The 24,175-nt window shown below is 38.3% G+C and overlaps 1 protein-coding gene across 2 annotated transcripts; it reads left to right on the plus strand.

Annotated features, from left to right (window-relative positions):
* Positions 1 to 72: 72 nt before the first annotated feature.
* On the plus strand, positions 73 to 24,110 carry helb (helicase (DNA) B). 2 transcript variants are annotated; one of them, XM_060839769.1, is made up of 14 exons: positions 73 to 193; positions 325 to 457; positions 3,070 to 3,429; positions 6,737 to 6,930; positions 7,316 to 8,107; positions 11,871 to 12,051; positions 13,438 to 13,579; positions 14,306 to 14,451; positions 15,884 to 15,977; positions 17,978 to 18,037; positions 19,518 to 19,680; positions 20,705 to 20,851; positions 21,633 to 22,301; positions 23,782 to 24,110. In XM_060839769.1, the coding sequence occupies exons 2-14, from the start codon at positions 397 to 399 to the stop codon at positions 23,896 to 23,898; spliced, it is 3,126 nt and encodes a 1,041-aa protein (XP_060695752.1). In that variant the 5' UTR covers positions 73 to 193; positions 325 to 396; the 3' UTR covers positions 23,899 to 24,110. The 2 variants fall into 2 exon arrangements, with proteins under 2 accessions (XP_060695752.1, XP_060695751.1); XM_060839768.1 differs by having other exon boundaries at positions 73 to 457.
* Positions 24,111 to 24,175: the final 65 nt, after the last annotated feature.

Consider the following 24,175-nt stretch of genomic DNA (forward strand, 5'->3'; position numbering starts at 1 on the left):
GAACTGCCAGACCTGCCCAGTTTCTCCCACAACTTCCTGTTTTTGCGTTAGTGGGGGGTGGGTGGTACCGAGTTTAGACCGCTGTGAGCACACTGAGCTGAGCAGAGCAGGGCTAACATGAGTTATAAGCGCGCTGAATCGGACTGAGCTGAGCAGAGCCGGGCTAATTTGAGCTGTAAGCGCGCTGAATCGGGTGGGTCTGAACAGAGCTGAGCTGTGAGCGCGCTGTATTGTGCCGAGCTCCCAGGATCTGCCGCAATGTCCAGACAGCGCGCGGCCTTGGGCAAGTCCCTTGTTGTAAATGGATACTTTTTGCCTTTAAAGAACGATGTAGCGAAGGAAGGTTCAGATACAGAGGAGGAGGAGGATGACCCGCAGTTCCTGGACCTCCAAGACATGATGAGCGTGTCTGACGGCGCAGTTTCCGTCAGAACCTCTTCTGTTGCACGGCGGTTCGGTAAAACAAAACGTTTCTTTGTAGTTTGTTCAAATGTAGTTTATTGTGCAAAGCAGCAAGACAAACGCTGGTAAAACCTTACTTCCTTACTGACTGAAGTGGCCTGGAACGGGTCTTGTACTTCAGCAACTGGAGTTATTCCCAGGCCTATTGTCTATTAAATTAAAACTAAAGCTCGGGATACTCGGCAGGATGTGGACAGAGAAATGCCAATGCTTCTGGAGGGTTTGAACTGGGGTAAGGGGGAGAGGAGGGGAGGGGAATGAGGAAACTGGTGAAGTCCACCTTACCCTAATTCCAACCTTCCAGCTCGCCAATCTCCTTTCCCACCTATCTGATCCACCCTACCCTCTGACCTATCACCTCCATCCCCACCCCCATTCAACTATTGTACTCTTTGCTACCTTCTCCCCAGCTCCACCGACCCCTATTTATCTCTCCACCCTGGAGGCTCCCTGCCTCCATTCCTGATGAAGGGCTTTTACCCAAAATGTCGAATTTTCCTGCTCCTCTGATATTACCTGACCTGCTGTGCTTTTCCAGCACCACTCTAATCTAAACAATTAATTTTAAAAGTCAGTTTTCTTTATAAATTCACAGTTTCAAAAGTTTATTATTTCAGCTTGTACAATAGTGCCATTTCTACGTCCCATTCAGTTCTATCACTGCCGACAGAGTTTAGTTTAATTTATTTCCTGGTGTGGGAATACTTCAGTATGATTGGCTGCTTACCTAGATGATTTTTCTTCATGCTCACCTGGAATTCCTTTTGACTTTGAATCAGATTTAAATTGACATCTGCAAAGTGAAAAATCCACATCAGATATGGTTTGTGGCAAATGGGCTGTTGAAATATTCTGAAGATAGTGAAGCAGGAATAAGTGTACTTATTATCCTTTTGATTTTAGTTAAATTTCAGTGAGAGGGCATACGAGTTACAAGCTGGAATATTGAGTTTTAAAGAAAGTGTGTCTTTGAAAATATAAACTTTTAATTTTTTGGCAAAAGTCAACTTTTCAATGTATAAAACTAACTTTTCAGGGACGGTGAGGCTTTTGAGTAAAGAATTTGGGTTTGATATATTATTGAAAACAGTTCTACTTCACTCTATAAGTTCACAATATTCAATGTCTTTTTACAAGAATTGTTTTAGCAAGGAGAGAGTATATTTTGGCTTAAAGATTCTTGCCTCATTTGCAATCTGGAGTATTTTGTGAAGAAGTATGGAATGACTGACAGCAACTTTGGATTTAACTAAAGGCACGGTCGAGTTACTATCATTTTAACAGCAGTAATATGGTGAAAACTGATCGCTTGTACTGGCTGTACTGCAGAAAAATCTACTCCGTTGTATAGGAACAAACTACACCAAAAAACTGTGATTATGTCACTTGGTCAAAAGTGCAACAGTGCTGTTATGAGAAGTGCTGGAAATACTCAGATTTATGGTTGACGATTTGCTAATCAGTAACTGCAAAAGTGACAAAGCATCTTAATTGATAAACATGATTGCAAGTTCAAATCAGAGTATGGTAGAGATAATTAGAGTAGAGAAAACATGAAAAGACAATGAGCATTTGAAACTGGGGGAAAGAGATATTTCTGCTTGTTTCAGCAATTGTAATTGTGCCTGTGAATGAAGGCCATTCTTCATCCATTTCGAAATTGTATAGTTATCTTATTTGTCAACATTTTAAGATGTTAGGAGATGTACATTGGGTATCATTCAAGATTTGCAGTTTTTGACATTGGATGATTAATGCAAACAGATTGGCTACTTACAAATCAAAGCAATTAACCCTGATGTGATGGCATGTAAAAGTGTTTTTTTGAAAAGATATGAGATGGCAGCCAGTATCCTTAAAGCTATTTTCTGGAAGGAGCAAATGGCCTGGAGGTTCATCTCCAGGCATAACCATGCAGTTTGTCAGGTTACACTCAAATTTCCTGTGATTCTAACAAAAATCTAGTACTTGAGCAGAGCTGTTAGAAAGGAATTCTGAGATTTTAATCCAGCAACAAGGAAGAAATGGTGATGTCGTTCCAAGTCTGGGTGGTGTAGTGTTCAGAGGCAAGTCATTGTAGTGATTGTAATTTGAAGACAGCCTCTGACAAACACAATTGCAAAATGCCCTGAACCTAAAGATGATTCCCTTATTACAAATGGAGGGATTGAAAGACGGTTGGTAAAGATTTCGAAGTATTGGGCAGACATGAACTTGCTCTTGTACCTAAAACTCAAAATTCTGCATTCTTTTAGAATAGTACTTGATTAACACCAAGATTGAATGTTTCTTTCACTGCAACTGTGCATAAAATTGTACAACATCTTCAGGAAAGTTGTAAAAACTGAGTAGGGAATAAAATTCATATAAATAAGCCTTATTTAGATCAAATGCAAGCCATTATTAACAAATTATTGAAAATGCAATATGATGAATCCTGACAGAATAGTTTTAAAACTATTCTTATTTCCGCATTGATTTCATATGAGAAGGTGGGCATCTTTGAAAGCAAAATTAGTTGGAAGAGATGGAAGTAGATGATTTAATGTTGAAACCTTAAGTTAGCAGTCAGACTTTATACCTCTGTATTTATCTATCTTTCTCTAGTTAAAATCAATGACCTTGACTCCAACAGAACTTACAAGGTGTCCGGAAGGTTTCATTTTACAGGCCCATGGTGGAAAGTGGCTGCAAAGATCAAGTGCATCCAGAAGAAATGGTACTTACAATGTGCATCCTACAGCCTGAGGAGTCATCTGGCAAATCAAAGAAAGGAAATTTTCAGTCTGTTCCTAACAGCATGTAATGTTCATGAGCAACATAAAAAACAATTTATTGAGACTTTGACAGAGGATAGTAACCTTGAGTTTTCAAACCTGTTGGAGACATTACAAAGGATTGCAGATAAAGAGGCAACACAAGAATCAAACTTTGCAAAAAGCATTATTGCAGCCATAAATAGTTCAGGTAAGCTTTGTGTCGCTCTTTTGATTATAGATTTTGCTCTGTATTGAAACATAGTATGTAATCTTCAGAATTCAGTAGCATCGATTCATAGAGCGTATGGAAACTGACCCTTCGGTCCAACTCATCCATGCCAACCAGATATCCTAACCTAATCTTGTCCCATTTGCTAGCACTTGGCCCATATCTCTGTAAACACTTCCTATTCATATACCCATCCAAATGCCTTTTAAATACTGCAATTGTACAGCTTCCACCACTTCCTCTGGCAGCTCATTCCATACATGGACCACCCTCTGCGTGGGAAAAGTTGCCCTGAGGTCTCTCTTATATCTTTTGTCCCATTAAATCTAATGAGTAAAATTCTCTGTCTGATGTGCATTTTGATATAAATGGATAAATCTTGATAGAAGTATCCTTTTGAGCTCATTTAGAAATGTTGTGTTGAATTGCAGTGCAAGAAGTTTAGAATGGTAAAGTAAACACTTACTTACATTTGCAGGTAATTATGTCAATTACAGGACCTTTTTGTGCAGCCAAAATGGATGTTTGGACAATGAAGCATTTTGAAAGTCAATTTTCCAAATTCATGAAACAGTTTCTCACCATTTCTGCTAGTTTATTACAGATTTTCAGAAGTTTCCTTAATAAATCACTCCCAGCGCCAAAAACTAACATTTTCTTTTAACATTCTGCTTGTGTCGAAATGCTCACTATTCAAGTACAAACTAGTTTCATTGATTTTATGTGGCCTGAATGTCTTTAGTTTAACAATTTGGTCCACAAATTTCAGTAACTGATGTTTAGTATACAGCATTTGCCTGCAGTATTCAGAATTCAACCTGGAGGGGACTTGCAGCCCTACCCAATTGATTTATGATTACTAATGCGAGCTAATATTCGGAATTTTAAAATAACAACAACCTGGTACATTTTCCGAACTTTTTTATGATCCTGTTGGTTGAAAGCTACCAATATTAACAGAGAAGAAATATGAGAATTCATAGTTCTGTCTATGAAAGGTGAATCCAAGTTTGTTTTTACTATGTTAGTTGATAGCGTCACAAGAAGTGAATACTTCAGATTGCATTTTTTAAAATAAAGTTACAAATGTCATTCATAATCACAGGCATATGGAAGTACAGCAAAACTAAAAGGTAGGACCATAAAACCTGAAGTATAGCTTCTGTCTCAAGGCACACTTTATTCTCTATAGTGTAGGGTATTTGTATTTGAAAGCTAATATTGATACACTGCTTTCAATTCAATGAAGATTGCTGTAATTTAGTCTATATCCTGTTTCATGTAAAATCACAGCATTGGTTAACCAGTGCAGTATTTCTGGAACATCATTGCTATACACGAACTTGAATCTTCTGATCTCTGTGGCCATATGACTAAGATGTGCATTCTGGACCCTGCCAAAGTTTTAATGCATAGACCTTTTTTTGAAATCACTCGTAAGACATGGGCATGGCTGGCCAGCTTTTCTTGCCTGTCCCTCGTTGCCCTTGAGGGTGATTGGTGAGGTGCCTTCTTGAACTGTTGCAGTCTAATAGGGTCCAAAAGGCCATTCTTTTATCTCTGGGGCTCTCTGCAAAGGTTTCAATTCTGATGTACTTATCTGGATAGTTATTCAGAAAATATTAGGCAGATCACAAAGCATTCCCTCAAAGCGTTTGTGCATGTGCAGCTGCTCCAATTTTCCACACATGCTGATGAGATTAGAAGTAGCAACGTGTTTGAGTTTGTGTGGCTCATTTTGTAGCTATAGTTGGAGTGGAGGACATTTCTCTGTCAGCATCAATGGCCCTGAGGTGGAGGTAATCTAGCTTAAACTTCCTTTGAGGAAATATCACCAATGATCTATCCTGGTCCATCTACATTGACGGTACAGTCAATGAAGAACACCAATGCCTCTACTTTCTCAGAAGACCAAGTTAATTCGGTTTGTCCACGATGACTCTTGCCAATTTTTACAGATGCAACTAATTGGTTAAACCACAACTTGGTATGACAACTACTCTGCCCAAGACTGAAAGAAATTAGAGAATTGTGAATGCAATCTATCACGCAAACCAGCCTTCCTTCTATTGATACTTGTCACTGTTCTGGGAAAGTAGTCAACATAATCAAAGGCGCCCCCTCCACTCCAGTTTATACTCTTTTTCCAGTGGGCAGAAGTTACAAAAGTTTGAAAACATACCAACAGATTGAGGAACAGCTTCTTCCCAAATGTCATCAGACTTCTGAACCACCTCTAATATTAGAGTTGATCTTTCTCTGCGCCTTGTCTGTAGCTGTAACACCATATTCTGCATTCTGTTCTATTACCATGATGTACTTGTGTAAGCTATGATTTTGTCTGATTAGTATGCAATACAATGAAAATTATTGTATCTCGGTACATGTGACAAAAACAAATCAAAATGAGGAAAATGTGCTTGTGGAACTTTAAGTGTCAGATACAGTAGGTATTGTATCTCTAAGCAGCAGGACTCGGGTTTAATCTCTGATTTATATCCAGTTAGACAATTTCAGGCCAGATGTACGTCAGGTTGTTGTTTGATCTCTGTAACATTGGTATAGGGAGAAGAACATAATCCAACTTGCAATTTTATTCTAGTATTTGCTGCCAGAATTACACATCTCTGCATGTCTGACAGGGTCATGATTTGGCTCAGCCATATTGCAAACAAAACATTTTTGATTACATTGCCCATGATCTTATAAAATAATAGAACACATTTGAGGATTGAATAGTCTAGTCTTACATGTATAATCTTTTGACGAGAGGATGGGAATGGCATTGGATGCACGGCCAAACTCAATAACCTTTTCAGAATTGAAGTAAGTGGTTAGTTATTCATGAAGTGAATGTGGGCATTTTTGATTGGACCAGCATTTATTGCTCATTCTGAATAGCCCTTGAGAAGATGGTGATGAGCTATCACCTTTGAAAGGACAATTGGGGAAAGACTGTTAAACCTGGTCCTGCTGGTGAAGCCTGCTTGCCCTGAGTGAATAAAATGAAAATTTATAAAAGGAATCAGGGTTTTTTTGTGTGGTATTAGGATGACTGTTTATGTTGATGATAACAACTTGTATTTTGTAATGCTTTTACTATAGGAAAACCTCCCAAGTTGCCTTTCAGAATTGTAATCTGATAAATTTTGCTTTAGAACTGGACTATGACAACCCTTAAATGACTGTTTTGTTAATGGCAATCTGTGTGCTAAATGAATGCACGTGAGTGTATGCATACAAGATAACATTTAAGATTCACGTTATTAATTGTGCAATAATTTAGTTGAAGGCCAATATGTGCAATATGCGTTAAAGTTCCACAACTTGATGGAGATCCTGCCCAAACTTCTGCCACGGCATTTCTTGGATATTTTAATGCCGAAAGAGGAAAATGGAAGAGTGTCCCGTGCACGGCATATTCTGGAGGAGTTGGAACAGATGATTCAGACAGCAGTATGGAAGCTAGGATTCAGTCAAGTAAGTACATCTGTTTGCACAATTGTCAATATGAGTAAATCCCAAGTATGGTGTTGGTTTTATTTTCTGTCTAAGCATTTAAACTTTGTAGTTCTTTTTCATCTGCATTTCTCTTCTAAGTTTCATTGACTATAGTAGCTGTGTGTGTGAGAGGAAAAAAACAAAATTCAAATGTTGGCAAACACCATGCACAATTAAGGGAAACAATACCATTGTAAATCTGTTTCTAATCCTGAACCTTCCATTTTTTTTTTATTAAGTCTTTTAAGAAATTCCAACTCAGTGGAGTAATTGCTTTTGGAATTAATGATCCTTTTAAGGTGCAGATGGTCTCATTAAATAGTTCAAGAATAATTTCTGAAGGACATTTCTTTACTGTTGACAGATTCTTTCAAAGGAGCTACAACTGATTGGTTGTGAGGCATCCTTGTTGGCCTTTGAGGAAGCTGACCTAATGAAGACAATTCCAGAGTTACAAAGGCATGCTTTGGTCATTTATGATAAGCTGAAACAGACTTGCTGGAGTAAGGGGCACACCTACGTTCAAGTTGATGAACTGACTGCATTACGATCATCAGAGTTCAGTGTTCAAAGTGCATGGGAATCACTAAAATTTTTAAAGGACTCCAAGATAATCATAATTGAAAAAAAGCGAGTGTACCTCAAGTGTTTTTATAACTATGAGAAAGAAATTGCATCTTGTATAAAGGAACTTGTGAATAAACCTCCTTGGCACATTTCTCTATCTGAAGTTTTGACAAAAGCCAGTACTGCAGAACAAATGGAAAGACTACCTGAAAACACAGAACACATTGAAGAAGTTAAATTGGATTCTTATCAATTGAAAGCTGCTATCATGATGTGTGAAAATCCTGTTACAGTCATCAGTGGTAAAGGCGGCTGTGGAAAGACCACCCTTGTCAGCTACATCTTCAGTACAGTAGTTAAAAATATGGAGAGTGCAGATAATGAGGAACTATTGCAAGCATGTCGAGATCTTGAGCAGGATGAATGGGCTCCTGAAAGTTGGGATATTCCAGTGGGTAAAACTCCCAATGGTGACTCTGTTGAAAAAGTTGATGTCAGAAAACTATCTGTGCTGTTCACTGCACCAACTGGAAAGGCAGCATCTCTTTTAAAGAAAAAAACTGGGTTTAATGCTTATACTTTACACCAGGTAATTGCCATTCAAGGATACTTGTGGATAATTCAAATCTTTTAACATGTTTAGCATAAAGTAAACATGATTTTTAAGAAAGTTCCTAAAACACTTCTATTGCTCCTGTGTAGGAGGTCAAAAAGAGAGCCTAAAACTTTGAGCAATATGTTACTCCAGGCTACATGTAAACATTCAATGAATTGTTGGTTAGTTTCTTTCAACTCTTTCAAAAATAACCGGTGTATATTTTCACTACATTAGACAATATATTATTAAGATAATTTTGGTTATTTATATTAAGGGAGAACCTGAAAGGGTCAGAATAACTTTGGAAGCAGCATTTACTGGTTGCCATCAAGGGATGCTGGAATCCAATTGCATATGGGAATAAGAATCTTGACAGTCATTCTAATGGTTGCTAACAGTTGAGATATATATTAGAACTTTGACAAAGCTAGTTTTGAGTATTTAGTTCATAGCCAAGTACAGTATTGTGTTAAAGACATAATTCCAAACCATACCATGGCTGGAAATGTGGAAGTCAGGTGATAGCAGGACTGTGCTCCACACTATAAGAAACTTTTCCATAAAACTTTAATTCCTGTTACTGTTTGTCTGTTTTCAACATGAATATTTTACTGACAAATTTATTGATTAAGCTTTGAGTTTGAACATTTCTTACTTCCTGTCTTTAGTCTTGCTTTGATTACCTTTGATGTTAGCGTTCTTTAATAGCATCTTTGTTGTTGAAGCTGTTGGTGAAAAGCTTGGTCGTTTCTTCAAATTGTGTTGCAGCTCCATTTTCTTTTCTGACTTTCCCTATCTCCCTGCCATCCACTACCATCTCTAATTAAATCTCCAAGTCAGGATAATGACCCCGATTTTTATGCCAGTAACGATAGCAATACTGTCAGCATTTGCTATCATTACTTCTCTGAAACTGACAATCATTTGGAGTGCAGGCACACACAGTTAAGCATTAATGCAGCTGTAGCTGTCAGTGATTCCACGCAATGTGCTTTTGAAATCCCTATATACCCCACTCACACCGAAGACCCTGAACTTCCCCATTTATACTGTTAGTCTTTCTGTAAAAGCCACTGGGAAATACAGAGGAACCTCGATTATCTGGCATTCAATTATTCAAATATCGGCTTATCCGGCAAGATCACAAGGTCCCAATGCACGGCTAAACTGTTATTCAGCATTCGATTATCCAGGATTCAACTAACCAAACGAAATACTGCCCACCCGTGTCTCCTTCGGATCATCAAGGTTCCACTGTAGTTATATCTTGTTAAATGAGGAGTCACTTTATTTTTTTAGCCAACTAAGTTCTAATTTACAGACTCTGACCTTGGAAAAACTACTTATTTATGGAATATCCAAATTCTTCAGGACGATTTTAAAAATAACTAACATTTTGAGATGTTTTCAACTTCTGTTTTCATTGCAAATGTATTTTTTTCTTTTAATTGTTTGTTAATAGGTAACTTGATTAACACTGAAAAAGGCATATTTTGTCAAAGCTTTTTGTCTTGCTCTCATGAGGACAAGTCAAAAGAAATCCACATTGGTGGTGTGGGGGGGGGGGGGGGGGTAGTAATATTCATACCGTATGTGAAGAGAGTGCTTTTTGGCAGGTGAATTGTTAAAGACATTGCCATGTAAAATGCACCAGTTAATGGTGACTGTCAATTAACTGCCAAGCTTCGTTTACATTTTTAAACAGTGTCAACTGACTTTGGTCAAGGGACTGCCCTGAGAAATGAACCAGCGAATACATGTCACCTATTTTGTTGTGCTAAATCAGACTGTGTCTGTATGTTATATCTGTCTGCCAAGAACAGGGTCGTGTGTATTATTATATGTTGCCTCCAGGTCGCACAACTAAGGAGACACTGACTGACAATCCTAAATTTATTGTCAACATAATCCTTTTCATATTAAGGAATAAGTGGCAAACTTTGTCCAATTGCAGAATCACATCTCATGTTGGACATGCCTGTATTTTCAATTTTGCAATCAGAGACTGGTTTGGGTGGTCAGTACTTTGTTTGTTTGTTTGTTGCTAACAGCTAAAGGAATAAGCTTTCTGATTCGATCTACCTGTCATTGGGATGTATGGCCTACATACATGGCTGAAAATGTGTTGCTGGTTAAAGCACAGCAGGTTAGGCAGCATCCAAGGAACAGGAAATTCGACGTTTCGGGCATAAGCCCTTCATCAGGAATGAGGAGAGTGTGCCAGGCAGGCTAAGATAAAAGGTAGGGAGGAGGGACCTAATTTTAACCTACATACATGGCATCACCCAAGACTGAAATTCATATGCAACATTTTCATTTGTGTGAAAGGCAGGACATCATCTTGGCTCGATGACAGCAGCATCCAATTAGTGGGAATGCTACTTGTGTAGCAGGACAAAAGATCTGTTCCTTAAATTTTAAGATGCCTTACCCTAACCTGAGGTAGACTTGGCACATTTTCAAGATAATGAATTGTAAAATAGAGTAGAATAGCCTTTATTGTCACATGCACGCAAATCCACCCCACTCTCCTGCCTGATCTATCACCTTCATCCCCTCCCCCACTCACCTATTGTACTCTATACTACTTTTTCCCCACCCCCACCCTCCTCTCATTTATCTCTCCACCATTCAGGCACTCTGCCTGTATTCCTGATGAAGGGCTTTTGCCCGAAACGTCGATTTTTTTACTGCTCCTCAGATGCTGCCTGAACTGCTGTGCTTTTCCAGCACCACTCTAATCTAAACACAAGCAGTGAAAAGTTTGTAATGTCGCCTCAATAGTGCCATCTTAGGTACAGGTACTTCAGATTTTTTTTTTACAGAATTGAAAGATTAAAAGAAAATTTAGCAAAAGAATGCAAATTTTTCAAAAAAACTCTAATTATTCAAACTCCAGAGTAAGAATAGAAAGTGTCTTTAAGTACTCAAATTATAGTCCTTTTTCACCTGAGTCCGTGCTGACTGGCCTTCAGAACATGAGCCCTTGCTGCCTCCACGTACTGGCCTCCAGCCCAGACTTGCCTCCAAGACTCTCTTATTAGGCTCGGATTGCCTCCTGCTCCGGGCTCTGGTCTGCCACTTGCCTCCAGGACTCATCTTCTAGATTGGCCTGGGCTTGGTGTCCTCCTCCGTCCCTAGCTGGACTTGAACTTTCCTCCATTCCCTCCAGATAGGGTAGTTTATGAAGTTAAAAGTTTGGGGTTGGTGGTGGGGGGGGGGTCGGTGTGGGGTGGGAGGGGATGGTAGTTGGTGGAAGTGAAGAGAAACTGCAGAAAAGAGGTAAAAAAAAAAGAAATGAACTGACAAACAGAGCTGCTCCATCTGGAGCACCTACTCTGCTACTATCTTGGATAAAATGGCTGTTAGCCCATTGCTAAATTCATGAGAAGTGATCTGTTCAAGTTAGCCATTCATCCACAGGATGACATATTTATTTATTGCATCACAAGATGTGGGCACTGCTAGCAAGGCTAGCTGTTGTTATCAATCTTTTTGGAAGTTTCTTTAATTCATTCCAATTTTCAGGTTTTATATCTCTTTAGGATTAAAAAAAAATGAACTGCATTAATGTTGGTATTAGAAATAGTAGTAGCTATAATGATGTTAGTGAGGTCTTATACACTTGTGTTTTGGTTAGTAAATATTGCACGGAACATTTTTAAGTACTTGAAAATTGATTAGAGAGAAATATAAATGTAAATTTCATATCTGTCTGAATAAAGAACTGTTGATTTTTTTTATATTTGAACAGGTGATGTGGAATTTCTGGGCTACAGAGAAATCAATTGCATTAGGAAAACCTCATGATTGGATGTTTTCTGATGTCCAAGTACTCATTGTTGATGAGGGAAGTTTGGTCTCCGTGCGTATCCTAAGTACTGTTTTAAAGTTGCTAATGCAGCATGCCAATCTCAAAAAACTTATAATCCTTGGTAAGTATCTGATGATTGGAGTTCTACTCATTCTTAGAATGCAATAACATGCAGTGCAAGTTACTTGCATTTTCTTCAGTTTTCTTTTGATATATCACCCAGAGGGAAACAGATTATAGAGTACAACTACCAAATGGTGTTAAGTAAACTTGGTTCCGACCTCAGTGCTACCGTGAAATATCATTTCAGCCAACAACGTGGTGAAAGTGAATTGATGAACATTTTCCAGAAATGACCAGTTAGCTTTACCTGTTTAAAGAAAAATCATAACTTTATGAATAGGAAGGGTTTAGTGGGATATGGGCCAATGCTGGCAAATGGGACTAGGTTAATTTAGGATATCTGATCTGCATGGATGAGATGGACCAAACAATCTGTTTCTGTGCTGTGTATATCTATGACTCTATTATTCTTATTGTTACGGAAATGTACTGATTATTCTGTTTGTATGTCATTGTAGTAATACATTGTAGATTTGAATTTGAATATCAGTTTCTACATGAATAAGTTCCTTGTGTCTAAAGTGCTTCCTCTTCTATCAGAGGTATTCAGCCTCTTAGAGCATATGACATGGCCCATTTAATTTAAATTGTCTGAGTCATGCAGAATTCTAATTTAAACATCATGTATAATTCCTAATCTAATTTGTATTTTTTCAAATTCTTGCACTGTTACTTATGTCTCCATCATCCATCCATTCTACATGTTTCCTCTCTCCAGCAATTTCATTGGTGGTCTCCTTACTTTTTTTATTCCTTCTGTATTTAACTTTCTTTTGTAGGCTTCAGTATTTTTTCCTTTCCTTTGGCTCTGTAGATATGGGTGGAAAGAATCACCAACAATGGCGTTCAAATGGCAGGGTTGAAATGATGGGTATTCCTGAGTGAGTAGCTGATAGTTGAGACTGGATCTCAAATTCCATATGCTTTGTAGAGTTGGTTATCCCAAGAGGAGCTGCCGGAGATCAGCCTGAAGCAATGTCCTTCTCATGGGGACTGAAAAAATAAATGTATTTGATGACCAACTAGTGCATTGTTGATGCGAGAATGAGCATGTGCAGATTAAGTTTAAACACAAAAACAGAAAATGCTGAAAATATTCAGTTGGTCAGGCAGCATTTGCAGAGAGTGAAGAAGAAGTAATGTTTTACATTGACTAACTGTCTTTCATCAGAACCAGTTGAACTTAATGTTATTTTTCTCTTGACTAATGCTGCATTTTCTGTTTTTACTTCAAAGTTTCAGCATCTGCAGTATTTTGTAAAGTTTTCAAAATGCTGGGTCAGTGCACTATTGTTTAGTCATCCCTGGATTTGCAGTGTTTCTATGCGTGCTTTTTCTAGTTTTGTGACATATAAAATTACTCCTTTTTGGTTTTTTTTTCTAGGTGATGTTAGACAGTTACCAAGTATCGAGCCAGGCAACATGTTAAGTGATGTTTATTCCAGTTTGTACCGATTTAGATGGAGCATTGAACTACCAACCAATCATCGTGCAGAGAGCCAGCTGATCATAGATAATGCTGCTATGTATGTCTCTTTGTTTTCTTCAGAAGTGCAGTTGTCTACTCACATGCATGCACTTGAACTGAAATAGTTTTCCTGTAATGTTCTCATAATCATTACAAACTGTCAACAACCACCTTATTCTCCTCTTTGTTGAATTTTGAATGATCTGCCTTAAAATATAAGCACCATAATCCTGACTAGTCTGTGTTTGCTTTGATGTGTTTTTGACACGTGCGGTTGGATCTTCTCGTTTTATTTTGGCAACTTTAAGATTGGTTTGTTGCTTTAGTGTCGTTTGCATTGTTGGTCACTTTGTTTTTCCTTTTGTGTATTTTCTGATTAGTGTTCATTTTGTTTCTGCATGAATTACAAATAAAAGAAAGGGTTTACTACTAGCCTGCATGCCCGAAAAATGTAAAAGCTACATAAGGGCATTGGTCCAAGCATAACTTGCATTTACCTTCCTAGTTGTACAGGTGCCTTCAATGGCATTAATGAAGCAGATTGTCTGAATGTGTGTGTTCTGTGTGAGTCTATCTGATCACTCAAAGCTTTATGTCAGTCATCTCCTTCACGGCAAGATACTAATTGCAATTGCTACCCACAAGTCACTATATTCAGAAGACAAGATGAAAAACAGTGAGGATCAAGATGGTTGGGAAGGGGAAAGTGGCTTTTGAAATTGTTTTCACGACTTGCATTCTTTTGCTGTAACCACTTCACTTTTCATGACTTCTAATTTCTTAGGATTGCTGAGATGGGTTTGAAGTCTACATATAAGGAGTTGCAATATGATGCAGTGATGCACATATCAAAGTCCGTAGATGTCATCATTCCAACACCTGATAAAAAATTCATTCTTGTTTCTCTACCCTCCATACATAATTCCACCGGTGAGTCTGGAAAAGATTCATATTGATTTAATGCTTGGACTTGCGATCAGGAAAGGATGTTTTACCTCAGAAACACTTGGGCATTTATTTTTCCATTGGCTGGGCCGCTCGCTGGAGACATGGTGGATAATGCAATCCTGCCAGTCATGGTTGCTCACAACCAGTTACATGATGTGGTGCAGTGATGGGCATAGACATCACTATTCCAATGTGAAACATCTGCCTTTCACTCAAGACAAAGTCCTCTTTCAGAGAGTTCCTGCCATTCAGGTTGGAGCAGTGGATATCACTGAGACTGGAGGCAGTCCCAAATTTAAAAGTGGCAGAAGCTCAGGTCAGGTAAGTAGGAGGTGTCATGGAGAGTGGATTGGGAGGAAGGACTGGGCATCATGATTCAAAGAGCAGACCGGTTAGAAGCACTTGGATAGTGCGACAAGTATCTTTTAGGTGGATTGCCTACTCTTGAAAGAATGAAAGTAATAGAAGTGTGCCCTGCTGCACCTGCCTGAGGGCCAAAGCAGTGTGACTTGGTAATGTCTGCACTTACATGAACCTTTCCTGCAAGACTCAAAATTGAGGCCAGGCTGGGAAATAACCCTTGGATGGGTATTTATAGGTTCCCGCATCCACATTTATAATATAAATATCCTTTTTATAAATTTCTCATCCAATAATTACACATTCTTTCCTGCTGGTACTGAATTACATGTGTGCTTGGTCTAGTTGTACCTGGGCTCCTAACTCCACTCTGTCTATACAGTGCCAGCTTTATGTTTGTGACGGCGCAGTTTGCACATCTTAAGGGAGTTTGGATTGATCCATATACTTCAGATTTTTGTTAAGATGAATGAATGCAAATAAATGCTATTAACTCGTTATTATGTAGGTTGAACTTCGAAAGATGACAAGGAATTTAGAATTGGGCATAATATTTATGTTTCAGATGCATATTTGTATTGAAGAGCCCTGAGAACCAGAGTGAAACATGGAAAGTAGGACCAGGAGTAGGCCATTTCACCCTTTTAAACATGTTCTGTTATTCATTATGATCATGACGGATTGTCCAACTCAGTAAATAGTTCCTGTTTTCTCCCCATACCCTTTTAACCCATTAACCTTAAGAACCATATTTAACTCCTTTGAAAACATCCTTATTTTTTCGCCTCAACTGCTTTCTGTGGCCAAGGATTCCACAAGTCGTATGAAGAAATTTCTCCTCCTCTCAGCCATTACCTACCCCATAATCCTTAGACTGTGTGACCCCTGGTTCTGGACTTCCCAGTCATTGGGAACTGAAGAAGTGCACTGAGCTGATTTAAAAAGCTTGGAGTACCCTTGTTTAAAAATTTAAAATATGTGAAAACTTATTTCTTGTTTGTCTGGTTACTGTATTTTAAAGTATGATGGCAATGTTTACATTTTTATTTGTCAGGGGCAGATCTTCAAAAAGCTATTGAATGTTTACTAAACTCAAAAGCCCCAGGACTAGACGATGACGAGACTTCACAGTTCATTGCGTTTAGACGGTAATTATATGTTTAAGAAAGGTGATAATGGATTCAACGCGTAGTGTTTCTGCCCAGGTATCAATGCAAAAACTAAAACAGGAATGTGAAAGGTAACTTACTGCCCAATGTGCAGTAGCGTACTATAGGGGTCAGTGCTGGGTCCCTTATTGTTTGTGATCATAAATGATTAGATGAGAATGTTGGGGAGGTGGTGCATGATAATTAACAGATTGTGATTGACAAAGATTGGTTGGGTTGTTGACAGTGAGGTGTCCGGTTACAGCAGGGTATCAACAAATTGGGCAGACCAGTGGCAGATGGAATTTAACTCTGATAAATGTGAGGTGATGCACTTTGAAAGAAGGAACAATATAAGAGAGTACTTCATGAATGGCAGTTCAGTGGAGCAAAGCGATCTTGGAATGCCTGCTCACAGATCCTTGAAGGTAACAGGATAGGTTAATAGGGTAGTAAACAAGGATGAAATGCAAGTGTCCTGTAATGGTCATGGCATATAAGAGCAGGGAGGTCATGTTGGATCTGTACAGAACTTTGGCTAGGCTACAGCTGGAGTATTGTGTGCAGTTCTGGTCACCACACTACAGGGTGGAATTGATTGAATGGGAGGGATTGCAAAGGATATTCACCAGGATGTTGCCTGGGATGGAGCATTTTACCAATTAAAGAGAGGCTGAATAATATCAGGTTGTTTTCTCAGGGGCAAAGAAGGTCAGCAAGTGATCTGATAGACCTGCCATGGATAGTATGAATAGAAAGCAATTGTTCCCCTTAGTTGGAGAGTTAATAACAAGGGAATATAATTTTAAAGTGAAATGCAGAAGGTTTTAAAGAAACCCAGAGGATGGTGGGGGTCTGGAATTCGCTGCCTGGGAAGGTAGTTAAAATAAGAAACTTCAAACTTTAAAAGGTACTTTTCATAACATTCAAAGCTATGGTCCTAGTACAGAGAAGTGGGACTAGTTTAGATAGTAGCATATTTTTGGCAGGGTAGAATTGATAATCCAAAAGGCTTGTTCTGTATGATTCTATGACATATAAACTTGCAGCAAATTGAAATATGTTGAAGATATTAACCACAAGCTGCTTAGTTTTTAAATCAATGCTTTACATACACTAAGATTATCTTAATGGCCTTTTGTAAAAATCATTTGTTCTCTAAATTGCTACTGCTTATAGCTACTGCTGTTGGGGAATGCCACACCTGTCTGTTGATGCCAACCTCATGCATCCACTGTAGTTCATCTGCTGTCATAATCTGTTGTCCAACTAGCCTCAGTTAAACCTTTTCTACTGCCTTCCACTTTGCCCTTTAGAAGAAATCTCTGCAGCTGTTTTCTGGTTATCACTGTTTAGTGTTCGTTTTGATTGTGCAAATTCAAGTTTCTATTTTAAAATACGGTTACAAGAAAGAAAATGACCTTCCACCATTCATCTTTGACAGAACGGAAATATATCTTAAGTTAGCACTTCTTGTAGAAAGTGAGGCCCAATGTGTTGTTTTATTTATTCATGGGTAGTTGATAGCAGCAGAATTTGTCATCCCAAAATGGCCTTGAGAAAGTGGCGATGATCTGCCTCCCTTGAATAGCTTCAGACCATCCAGTATGGTCAATTGTACAGTGCTATTAGGAAGGAATTTCCCAAGAGTTTGAACTAGGCACTATTAAGAAATGATGAAACAGTTCCATGTGTGGTGTTTGGCTTGGAGGGAAATCTGTGGGTAGTTTTTTTCCAATGTGTGGCTTCAATTCCAATTCTCATTCTTTTCTACTGGTTATTTTTTATTATACGTATTGAAGAGTAACTATACAGTGTGACATAAAGCTTTATTTATTTTGATAGGTTTAGATGGCATTTGCTGTTTGTGTGTGAAGTCCTAGGCTGCATTGACTGTTTTGTCTTTTATCTTGAACTGGATTGTTGTTATATTGAACATATGTTCAAAGTTCAATTGATGCCTAAATCTGCATTATGATTTCTGACTTCTTGTTACACAGGGCAGATTGTGACTTAATTAATGAACTCTGCTGCAAGCAATATGCAGGCCATTCGATTAGGTAAGGAATGCTGCTAGCTGTGTGACAATTCATCTTGCCTATATTTTCACTTGTAATAGAATGATAGTAAAGATAAAGATTTTCCACAGAGTACCAAGTTTAGTGCTTATTGAAATTACATTATTGCAGTGATACATGAGTAACATACACTTCATGACTCTTTCAAATGTTTCTTTGAAACAGCATCTACTAGTGTATTCCCAGCTACTAGGCTGCTATGTAGTGTGGAACATAGCAATTGGTAAAGACCATTCATCTCCTTTGCATCTTGTTCTACCGTTTAATTTGGTCACAGCTGATCTTAATTGTGTATTCATATTCTGTAACCCTTAGTATCCTTGGCTAGCAAAAATCTAGTAATTACATTTTAGAAATATTCAATTGGCCTAGCCTGGAGTTTTAGATTTCCTCTCCCCTTTTTATATAAGACATCATCCTTGAACAGGGCGAAAGTGAGGACTGCAGATGCTGGAGATCAGTGTCTACATTAGAGTAGTGCTGGAAAAGCACAGCAGGTCAGGCAGCATCTGAGGAGCAGGAAAATCGACATTTCGGGCAGAAGCCCTTCATCAGGAATGAGCATTCCTGATGAAGGGCTCTTGCCCGAAACGTCAATTTTCCTACTCCTTGGATGCAGCCTGACCTACTGTGGTTTTCCAGCACCACTCTAATCTAGACATCGTCCTTGAACAGACTAATTTATGCTTCTCAAACTGCGGCAATAAGCTGTTACAATTTTTAAGGCTGTTTCCCTTTGTTCTAAACTCCCTGCAGAGGAATTTTTTTTAAAATCCCAGCATAAAACATCTAAAATGTTTTGATTTTCTTGTTTTTCATGTGGAGAATATCAGTACTTCATCATCCCAACTTGCTTTTCTTTTTGAAGCAGTGTTGAACAGTGAACTCATTAGTTCTCTAAAATAATTAAATTTGGTTGATATTAATCCCACCTCATCCAGCTTCAGTTTCACCTCAGATATGAGCAAGTATGGTTTAGGGTGTTGGAATTCTTTGCCACTTCCCCACGGAATGCATCCTAGTACATTGGGTTGTCTTTTCCCAAGATGTTGCTTTTTACTTTCTGCCAAATGAGTTCAGATCACTTTGAGCCTTTTCAAAAGCTATAAAAATAGGTTGCTTTATTCTATTGCCTCCTTTTTTTAATTGCTGCTATTCTCTTTTAAAGTTTAACTTGCATATAACGTTATCTGCACAACGAGCATCCTTCCAGAACCTGAAGGTGTGAATAATTATGTGAATAGTGTGAAGATGGAGAACGGAGTACAAATGATTATTTTGGAAAGATATGCAAAAATTCATAACACTGACTTATTCCAGTACTTTGGACAGCCTGTCTCCACTAAGCTTAAGCTCATGGTTTGTTATTTACATTATACAGTGGAGATCATGCTGCAGTAATGAAATTTTTGATAAACTGTTTTCCAGTGATCATGTTGCACAAATTTTGATTGTATTTCAGAAATCATAAAAACAAGATTGATTTCCAAGTTGGGGACAAAGTCTGCTGTTCAAAGAATGGATATGTCAGAGACTTTACACAACAATCAGAGGCACAGACAAAGTCAGAATTAAAAGAGAAACGAGTTCGTCTTTGTAATGGAGAAATCTTTTTTATCGCTGAGGTAGAGTCATGTACAAGTTGTTCTGGTATAATGCACACTTAATCAACGCAAATTGACCATAACACAATTGACTAATTGTGGACGCTGTTTGGATAACATGAACATTTTACTGAATAGATATGGGGATCTTCCCCAACGTGATTTTTGATAGCATGAGGTTGCAGAGGAATGCAAATGTCGTGTCATAACAGAATGACCTGTAGTCACTAACTTGCTTTTAATAGTGACGATTTTGCACATAGATGCTTGTAAGGAAATAAGACAATTTTTTAATACTGTTTACTAAATTAGATTTTTAAAATGATACTAAATGTTATTATTTTGTATTTGCCTGTATTAAATATTTTTAGCACTCCTGTTGTGTTCGGGACATTCTAAAGTTAGAAGGAATTTTTTGAAATGCTGATGCTTTCTCTAACTAATGGAGTGCCTTGGCTCAGGAAAAAAGTAGTAGTATTTGCTTCTGGTCAGAATTTGAGCTCAGCCAGAGGATGTGAAAGATTTGCATGTTTAATGCTGCAGGGGTCAGGTTTGTGTGGAAGAAGAAGGAAAGTGAGAAGATAGGAAGAACATGACTTGGGTAAAATGCAATAACTTTGGACTCAGTGTGAAGAATATTGGACAGAGGCATGAGAAATAGGTACTTGGGCTAGCCACTGAAAGCTCGTTGGCACCTATGAACTGTGCCCCAGCAAAAATCAACACAGTTTAAGAAAATGGAGAATTTGTAGGTTCCAGGGGTAGCAGTAGAAAACAGGCAGTAACTCACCAGCTACTTCTCACTAAATCATATTTAGAATGCTAAGAATTTAAGTTACAATAAACTTCATAAGTTAGTAATTTTAATCTATCTCCCCAGACAATAAATAGCAAATTGATCACTTTTTTCACATGTTGCTTCTAAGGAAAAGAAATTCAGGCAGAGCACAATGCGTGTAATTGATTTGCCAATGCACACCAATTAAAATTAGTCTGTTTCTTACATTTGGATGGATTTTTGAAAAATGTTTTGTTTGGTTTGCAGTATAAAATTGAACAAGTCAAGAACCAAAGCTCTCAATATTTGCTACTGGATGACAAGGACAGTCGGCAAATGTTAGTGAACTATAAAAGTATAATGAAAGAGTGCAGATTGCAACATGCTTGGGCCAAAACCATCCATACTTTTCAGGTAAGGAAAGGAACTATCAATTCATTTGTCATCTGTTTGTACACCAAGCTGCACTTTCACCGGTTTGACTTTAAATGTTGGAATGGTTAAGCATTAAATATGTAGTAGTATTTAGGCAACATTTACTTAATTCCACAGGATGCAAGGCCAAGTGACGGTAAGTGAGATTAGAGTGGCTATGTGCTTGATGACCAAAGGGCCTCTGTCTGTGGTGGTAACTGTGATACTGTGACTCTAAGTTTGGGCTATATTCATGAGCTACCTTTTGACTCAAGTAAATCTTGTCCAAGTACTGTATAATTTTGATTCCTTTTACTCTCTTTCTCAGTTCACAATTGGCGGTTTAATCCAGTAGTTGAAGAAATAATGATTTCTAATAAGATAAGTCTAGATAGTAAGTTATTTAATTGTAATTAGAGTCAGAGAGATGCACAGCACAGAAACAGACCCTTCGGTTCTCAAAATAAAATAGCAGAAGGGACACTTGAAATAAAAATCATAACATACTCTGCAGCTCCAACAGCATCTTTGAAAAGAGGAATAATGTTTCATGTGGATGACCGATCATCAATTGTTTGATTGTGTAGGACATTTATCTAATCATTTTCTAGGAATTGAAACTGCAATGATTTATCCTTTATCTATTCTCTTTGCTAGAAATGCTGAAATTAGTTGTGGCATTCAGCTGACTCCCCAGTCTAGGGTCGTTTCTAGTATGTAGTAAATTTTGTTGAACCCTAATCTTTAGAACACCTCTCATGTATCGCCACTTGTATTTTAGGGTTCTGAAGCTGCCACAGTTGTGTATGTTGTCGGATCAGCAGGAAGACAGAACTGGCAGCACATCTATACTGCAGTCACACGAGGGCGCCAGCGTGTCTATGTTGTTACTGCTGAGGATGACTTTATTAAAGCAGTGACGGCCAAAAGCCCTCACAGGAACACCCGGCTGCGTGAATTGCTGCAAGAGAAAATACGAGAAATGGAACCCACTTCAAAAACTGCAGGCTTACTGACCCAGCAGGAACCATGTAGCGTGCCTTCCATACCTGAAGTAGTGGCCTCAGCACAGTTTGATTCACTAATGCCCTCTGTCCAAGTAGTGGATGACTCTGGCTGTGCAGAACACAATGAAAGAAGAAAGGACAATGGCAAAATGGATCCTCAGGAAGGTGACTCCTTCTCAGCGGATCTGGCATTTGCACAAGATTATAGTTGGTCACCTCAAAGTCTGGAGTTTGAGAACAGGGACTGTGAGGTCCTGAAAAGTACAACAACAGTGCACAGCAGCTCTCTTCAAACTAGTGGTGGAACCACAAGTGATATTCCAGTCACAATGACTGGAGAGGAGGTCACAAGTTCTAATAAAGTTTCAACACCTTGGTCTTGTGGCAGTAAGAGAATTGGTAATACTGTGGAAGATGAGAAATCACCACAAAAATGCTCGAAGGTAATACTATTTGTGAGCTGGTGTAAATGTCTGAATAATTAATATTGGATCATAGTTGATTTTTTTTTGTCACATGGAAAGATGCTTAAAGCACAGCAGTGTTCTGGGTAAAAATTATTGCAGGGAACATTAGTCCACAGCACTAGTGACAACTTTTAGTTTAACTCCTGAGCAACTGTAATTTATGTGAAGGTATTCTCTATAGTGTTATACTTGGTTTCTCTCACTGGATCTAATGAAATACTAAAACACAAAAATTGCTGTAGAAACTCAGGTTTGCCGCATCCAGGGAGAGAAAACAGAGTTAACATTTTGGGTCTGGTGACCCTTCTTCGTTGTCATAACTCATTAATCTAAATTTCCATACTTTATCTAGTCTCACGTGCACTGTAACTTTAGGCTTTTTGACCTTCTCTGTTACTCTAAATTGTCTAATGACATACAGTTTCCTACATTGTGATGTCTATCTTTCCCAATGTTTCTGCACTTTGGTGTTCCCTCAGATGTTGCCTCCTAGTTCGCAAAACACTTGCCAACTTAGTTTAAACTTTCTCCTGCAACACCAGTAAATTGCCCTACATGGAAATTGATTCCAGCTCTGATTGGGTGGTACTCATCAGGCCTGGACAGATGCAGTGTTCCTCCGAGCTGGTTCCCAATCCCTCCCTCATGTACCACTTCCCAGCAGTACATTCATCTTCCTTTTATATTCACTGCTGTAATCATTTGTGTCGTATGGGGAGTGATTTGGATATTACAACTTTTGAGATCAAGAACAAATGTTGGAAAATATGACAAAAACAAGTGCTGGAGAAACTCAGCTAGTCTGGCAGCATCTGTGATATCAGATTCAAATTGTTAACTCTTTCTCTCTCTATGGATGCTGCTACAGGTGCTGCATTTCTATTGTTTTCCATTTTTACTGCTTAAGGTTCTGCTAGCTGATTGGAACCAAATATCCTAAATTCCGTGGACAGAACCACATTTATCTTTATGAAAACGGCACCAATCTGACATGCTATTTTGTCACCCACCTCCGAGTCTTCTATCTTCTGGACTATCTGGTAGTCACCTATTCTCACTTTCCCTGCATACAGTTAAGATGGAAATTGACCACATCTCTAAACATGTTATCCATTAAGCACTTACCAGCAGGTATTTCTGCAATGTACCCGAGGTAATTTCCTTGGTTAGTGGTGGTTAGCACTGCTTCCACATTGTAGGGTTTTTATGGTTCTTGATTCCTGCACTAATGGTTATCCTGGTCAAAGACGTGACATAGAATATCAATATCGTGTGGAATAGTCAGGCTGCTTTAAGTTCAGATATTAAATCTTGGCTTTTTCTTACAACTAAAGAAAAAAATAAGTGAAGATTTTTGATGCTAGTGCCAATGAATGCTAAGAACCATTGGTAGTATCATGGTTGGCAATTTAAGTACCTATCTTATGCACTCAGGCAAATTTATTTTGTTTTGTAGACATCCTTGGTGGAATCACCTCTTGCCTGTAAGATGTTTACGCAGCTGGCACTTGACTACTCACCCCCAAGACACAACTTGAAAGTAAAGCAGCTTTTCAAAGAAGAAGAAAATTGAAATGAGATGATGCCAAACCCAAAAAAAGGAAATAATGTGTAATAAGTTAAAGGAGTAGTATGCTTTCATGGAGAAGATTTAATGTTGTGAAGAAATTGGAGGTTCTAACAATAGTCTTTTTAAACTGGTTTTAGGAGAACAATTTGCACTGACTTGTAAGATTAACTTGTTTAAAGATGTGATCTGATTCTGTTTTGTCAATTAACACCAACTAACATGAATAAAAATGTTTAAAAAAACAGAACATTCATTATTTCATTTCCTTAAAAGATCATTT

Source organism: Hemiscyllium ocellatum, chromosome 19 (genome assembly GCF_020745735.1).
Source record: "Hemiscyllium ocellatum isolate sHemOce1 chromosome 19, sHemOce1.pat.X.cur, whole genome shotgun sequence".
Classification (NCBI taxonomy): domain Eukaryota; kingdom Metazoa; phylum Chordata; class Chondrichthyes; order Orectolobiformes; family Hemiscylliidae; genus Hemiscyllium; species Hemiscyllium ocellatum.

Bases quoted from the DNA above. Each gene is read 5' to 3' on its own strand.
- helb (XM_060839768.1), top strand. From the start codon at position 259: ATGTCCAGACAGCGCGCGGCCTTGGGCAAGTCCCTTGTTGTAAATGGA. The intron at 458-3,069 runs GTAAAACAAAAC...ATCTTTCTCTAG, and splicing joins TTCTGTTGCACGGCGGTTCG to TTAAAATCAATGACCTTGAC. The intron at 8,108-11,870 runs GTAATTGCCATT...ATATTTGAACAG, and splicing joins ATGCTTATACTTTACACCAG to GTGATGTGGAATTTCTGGGC.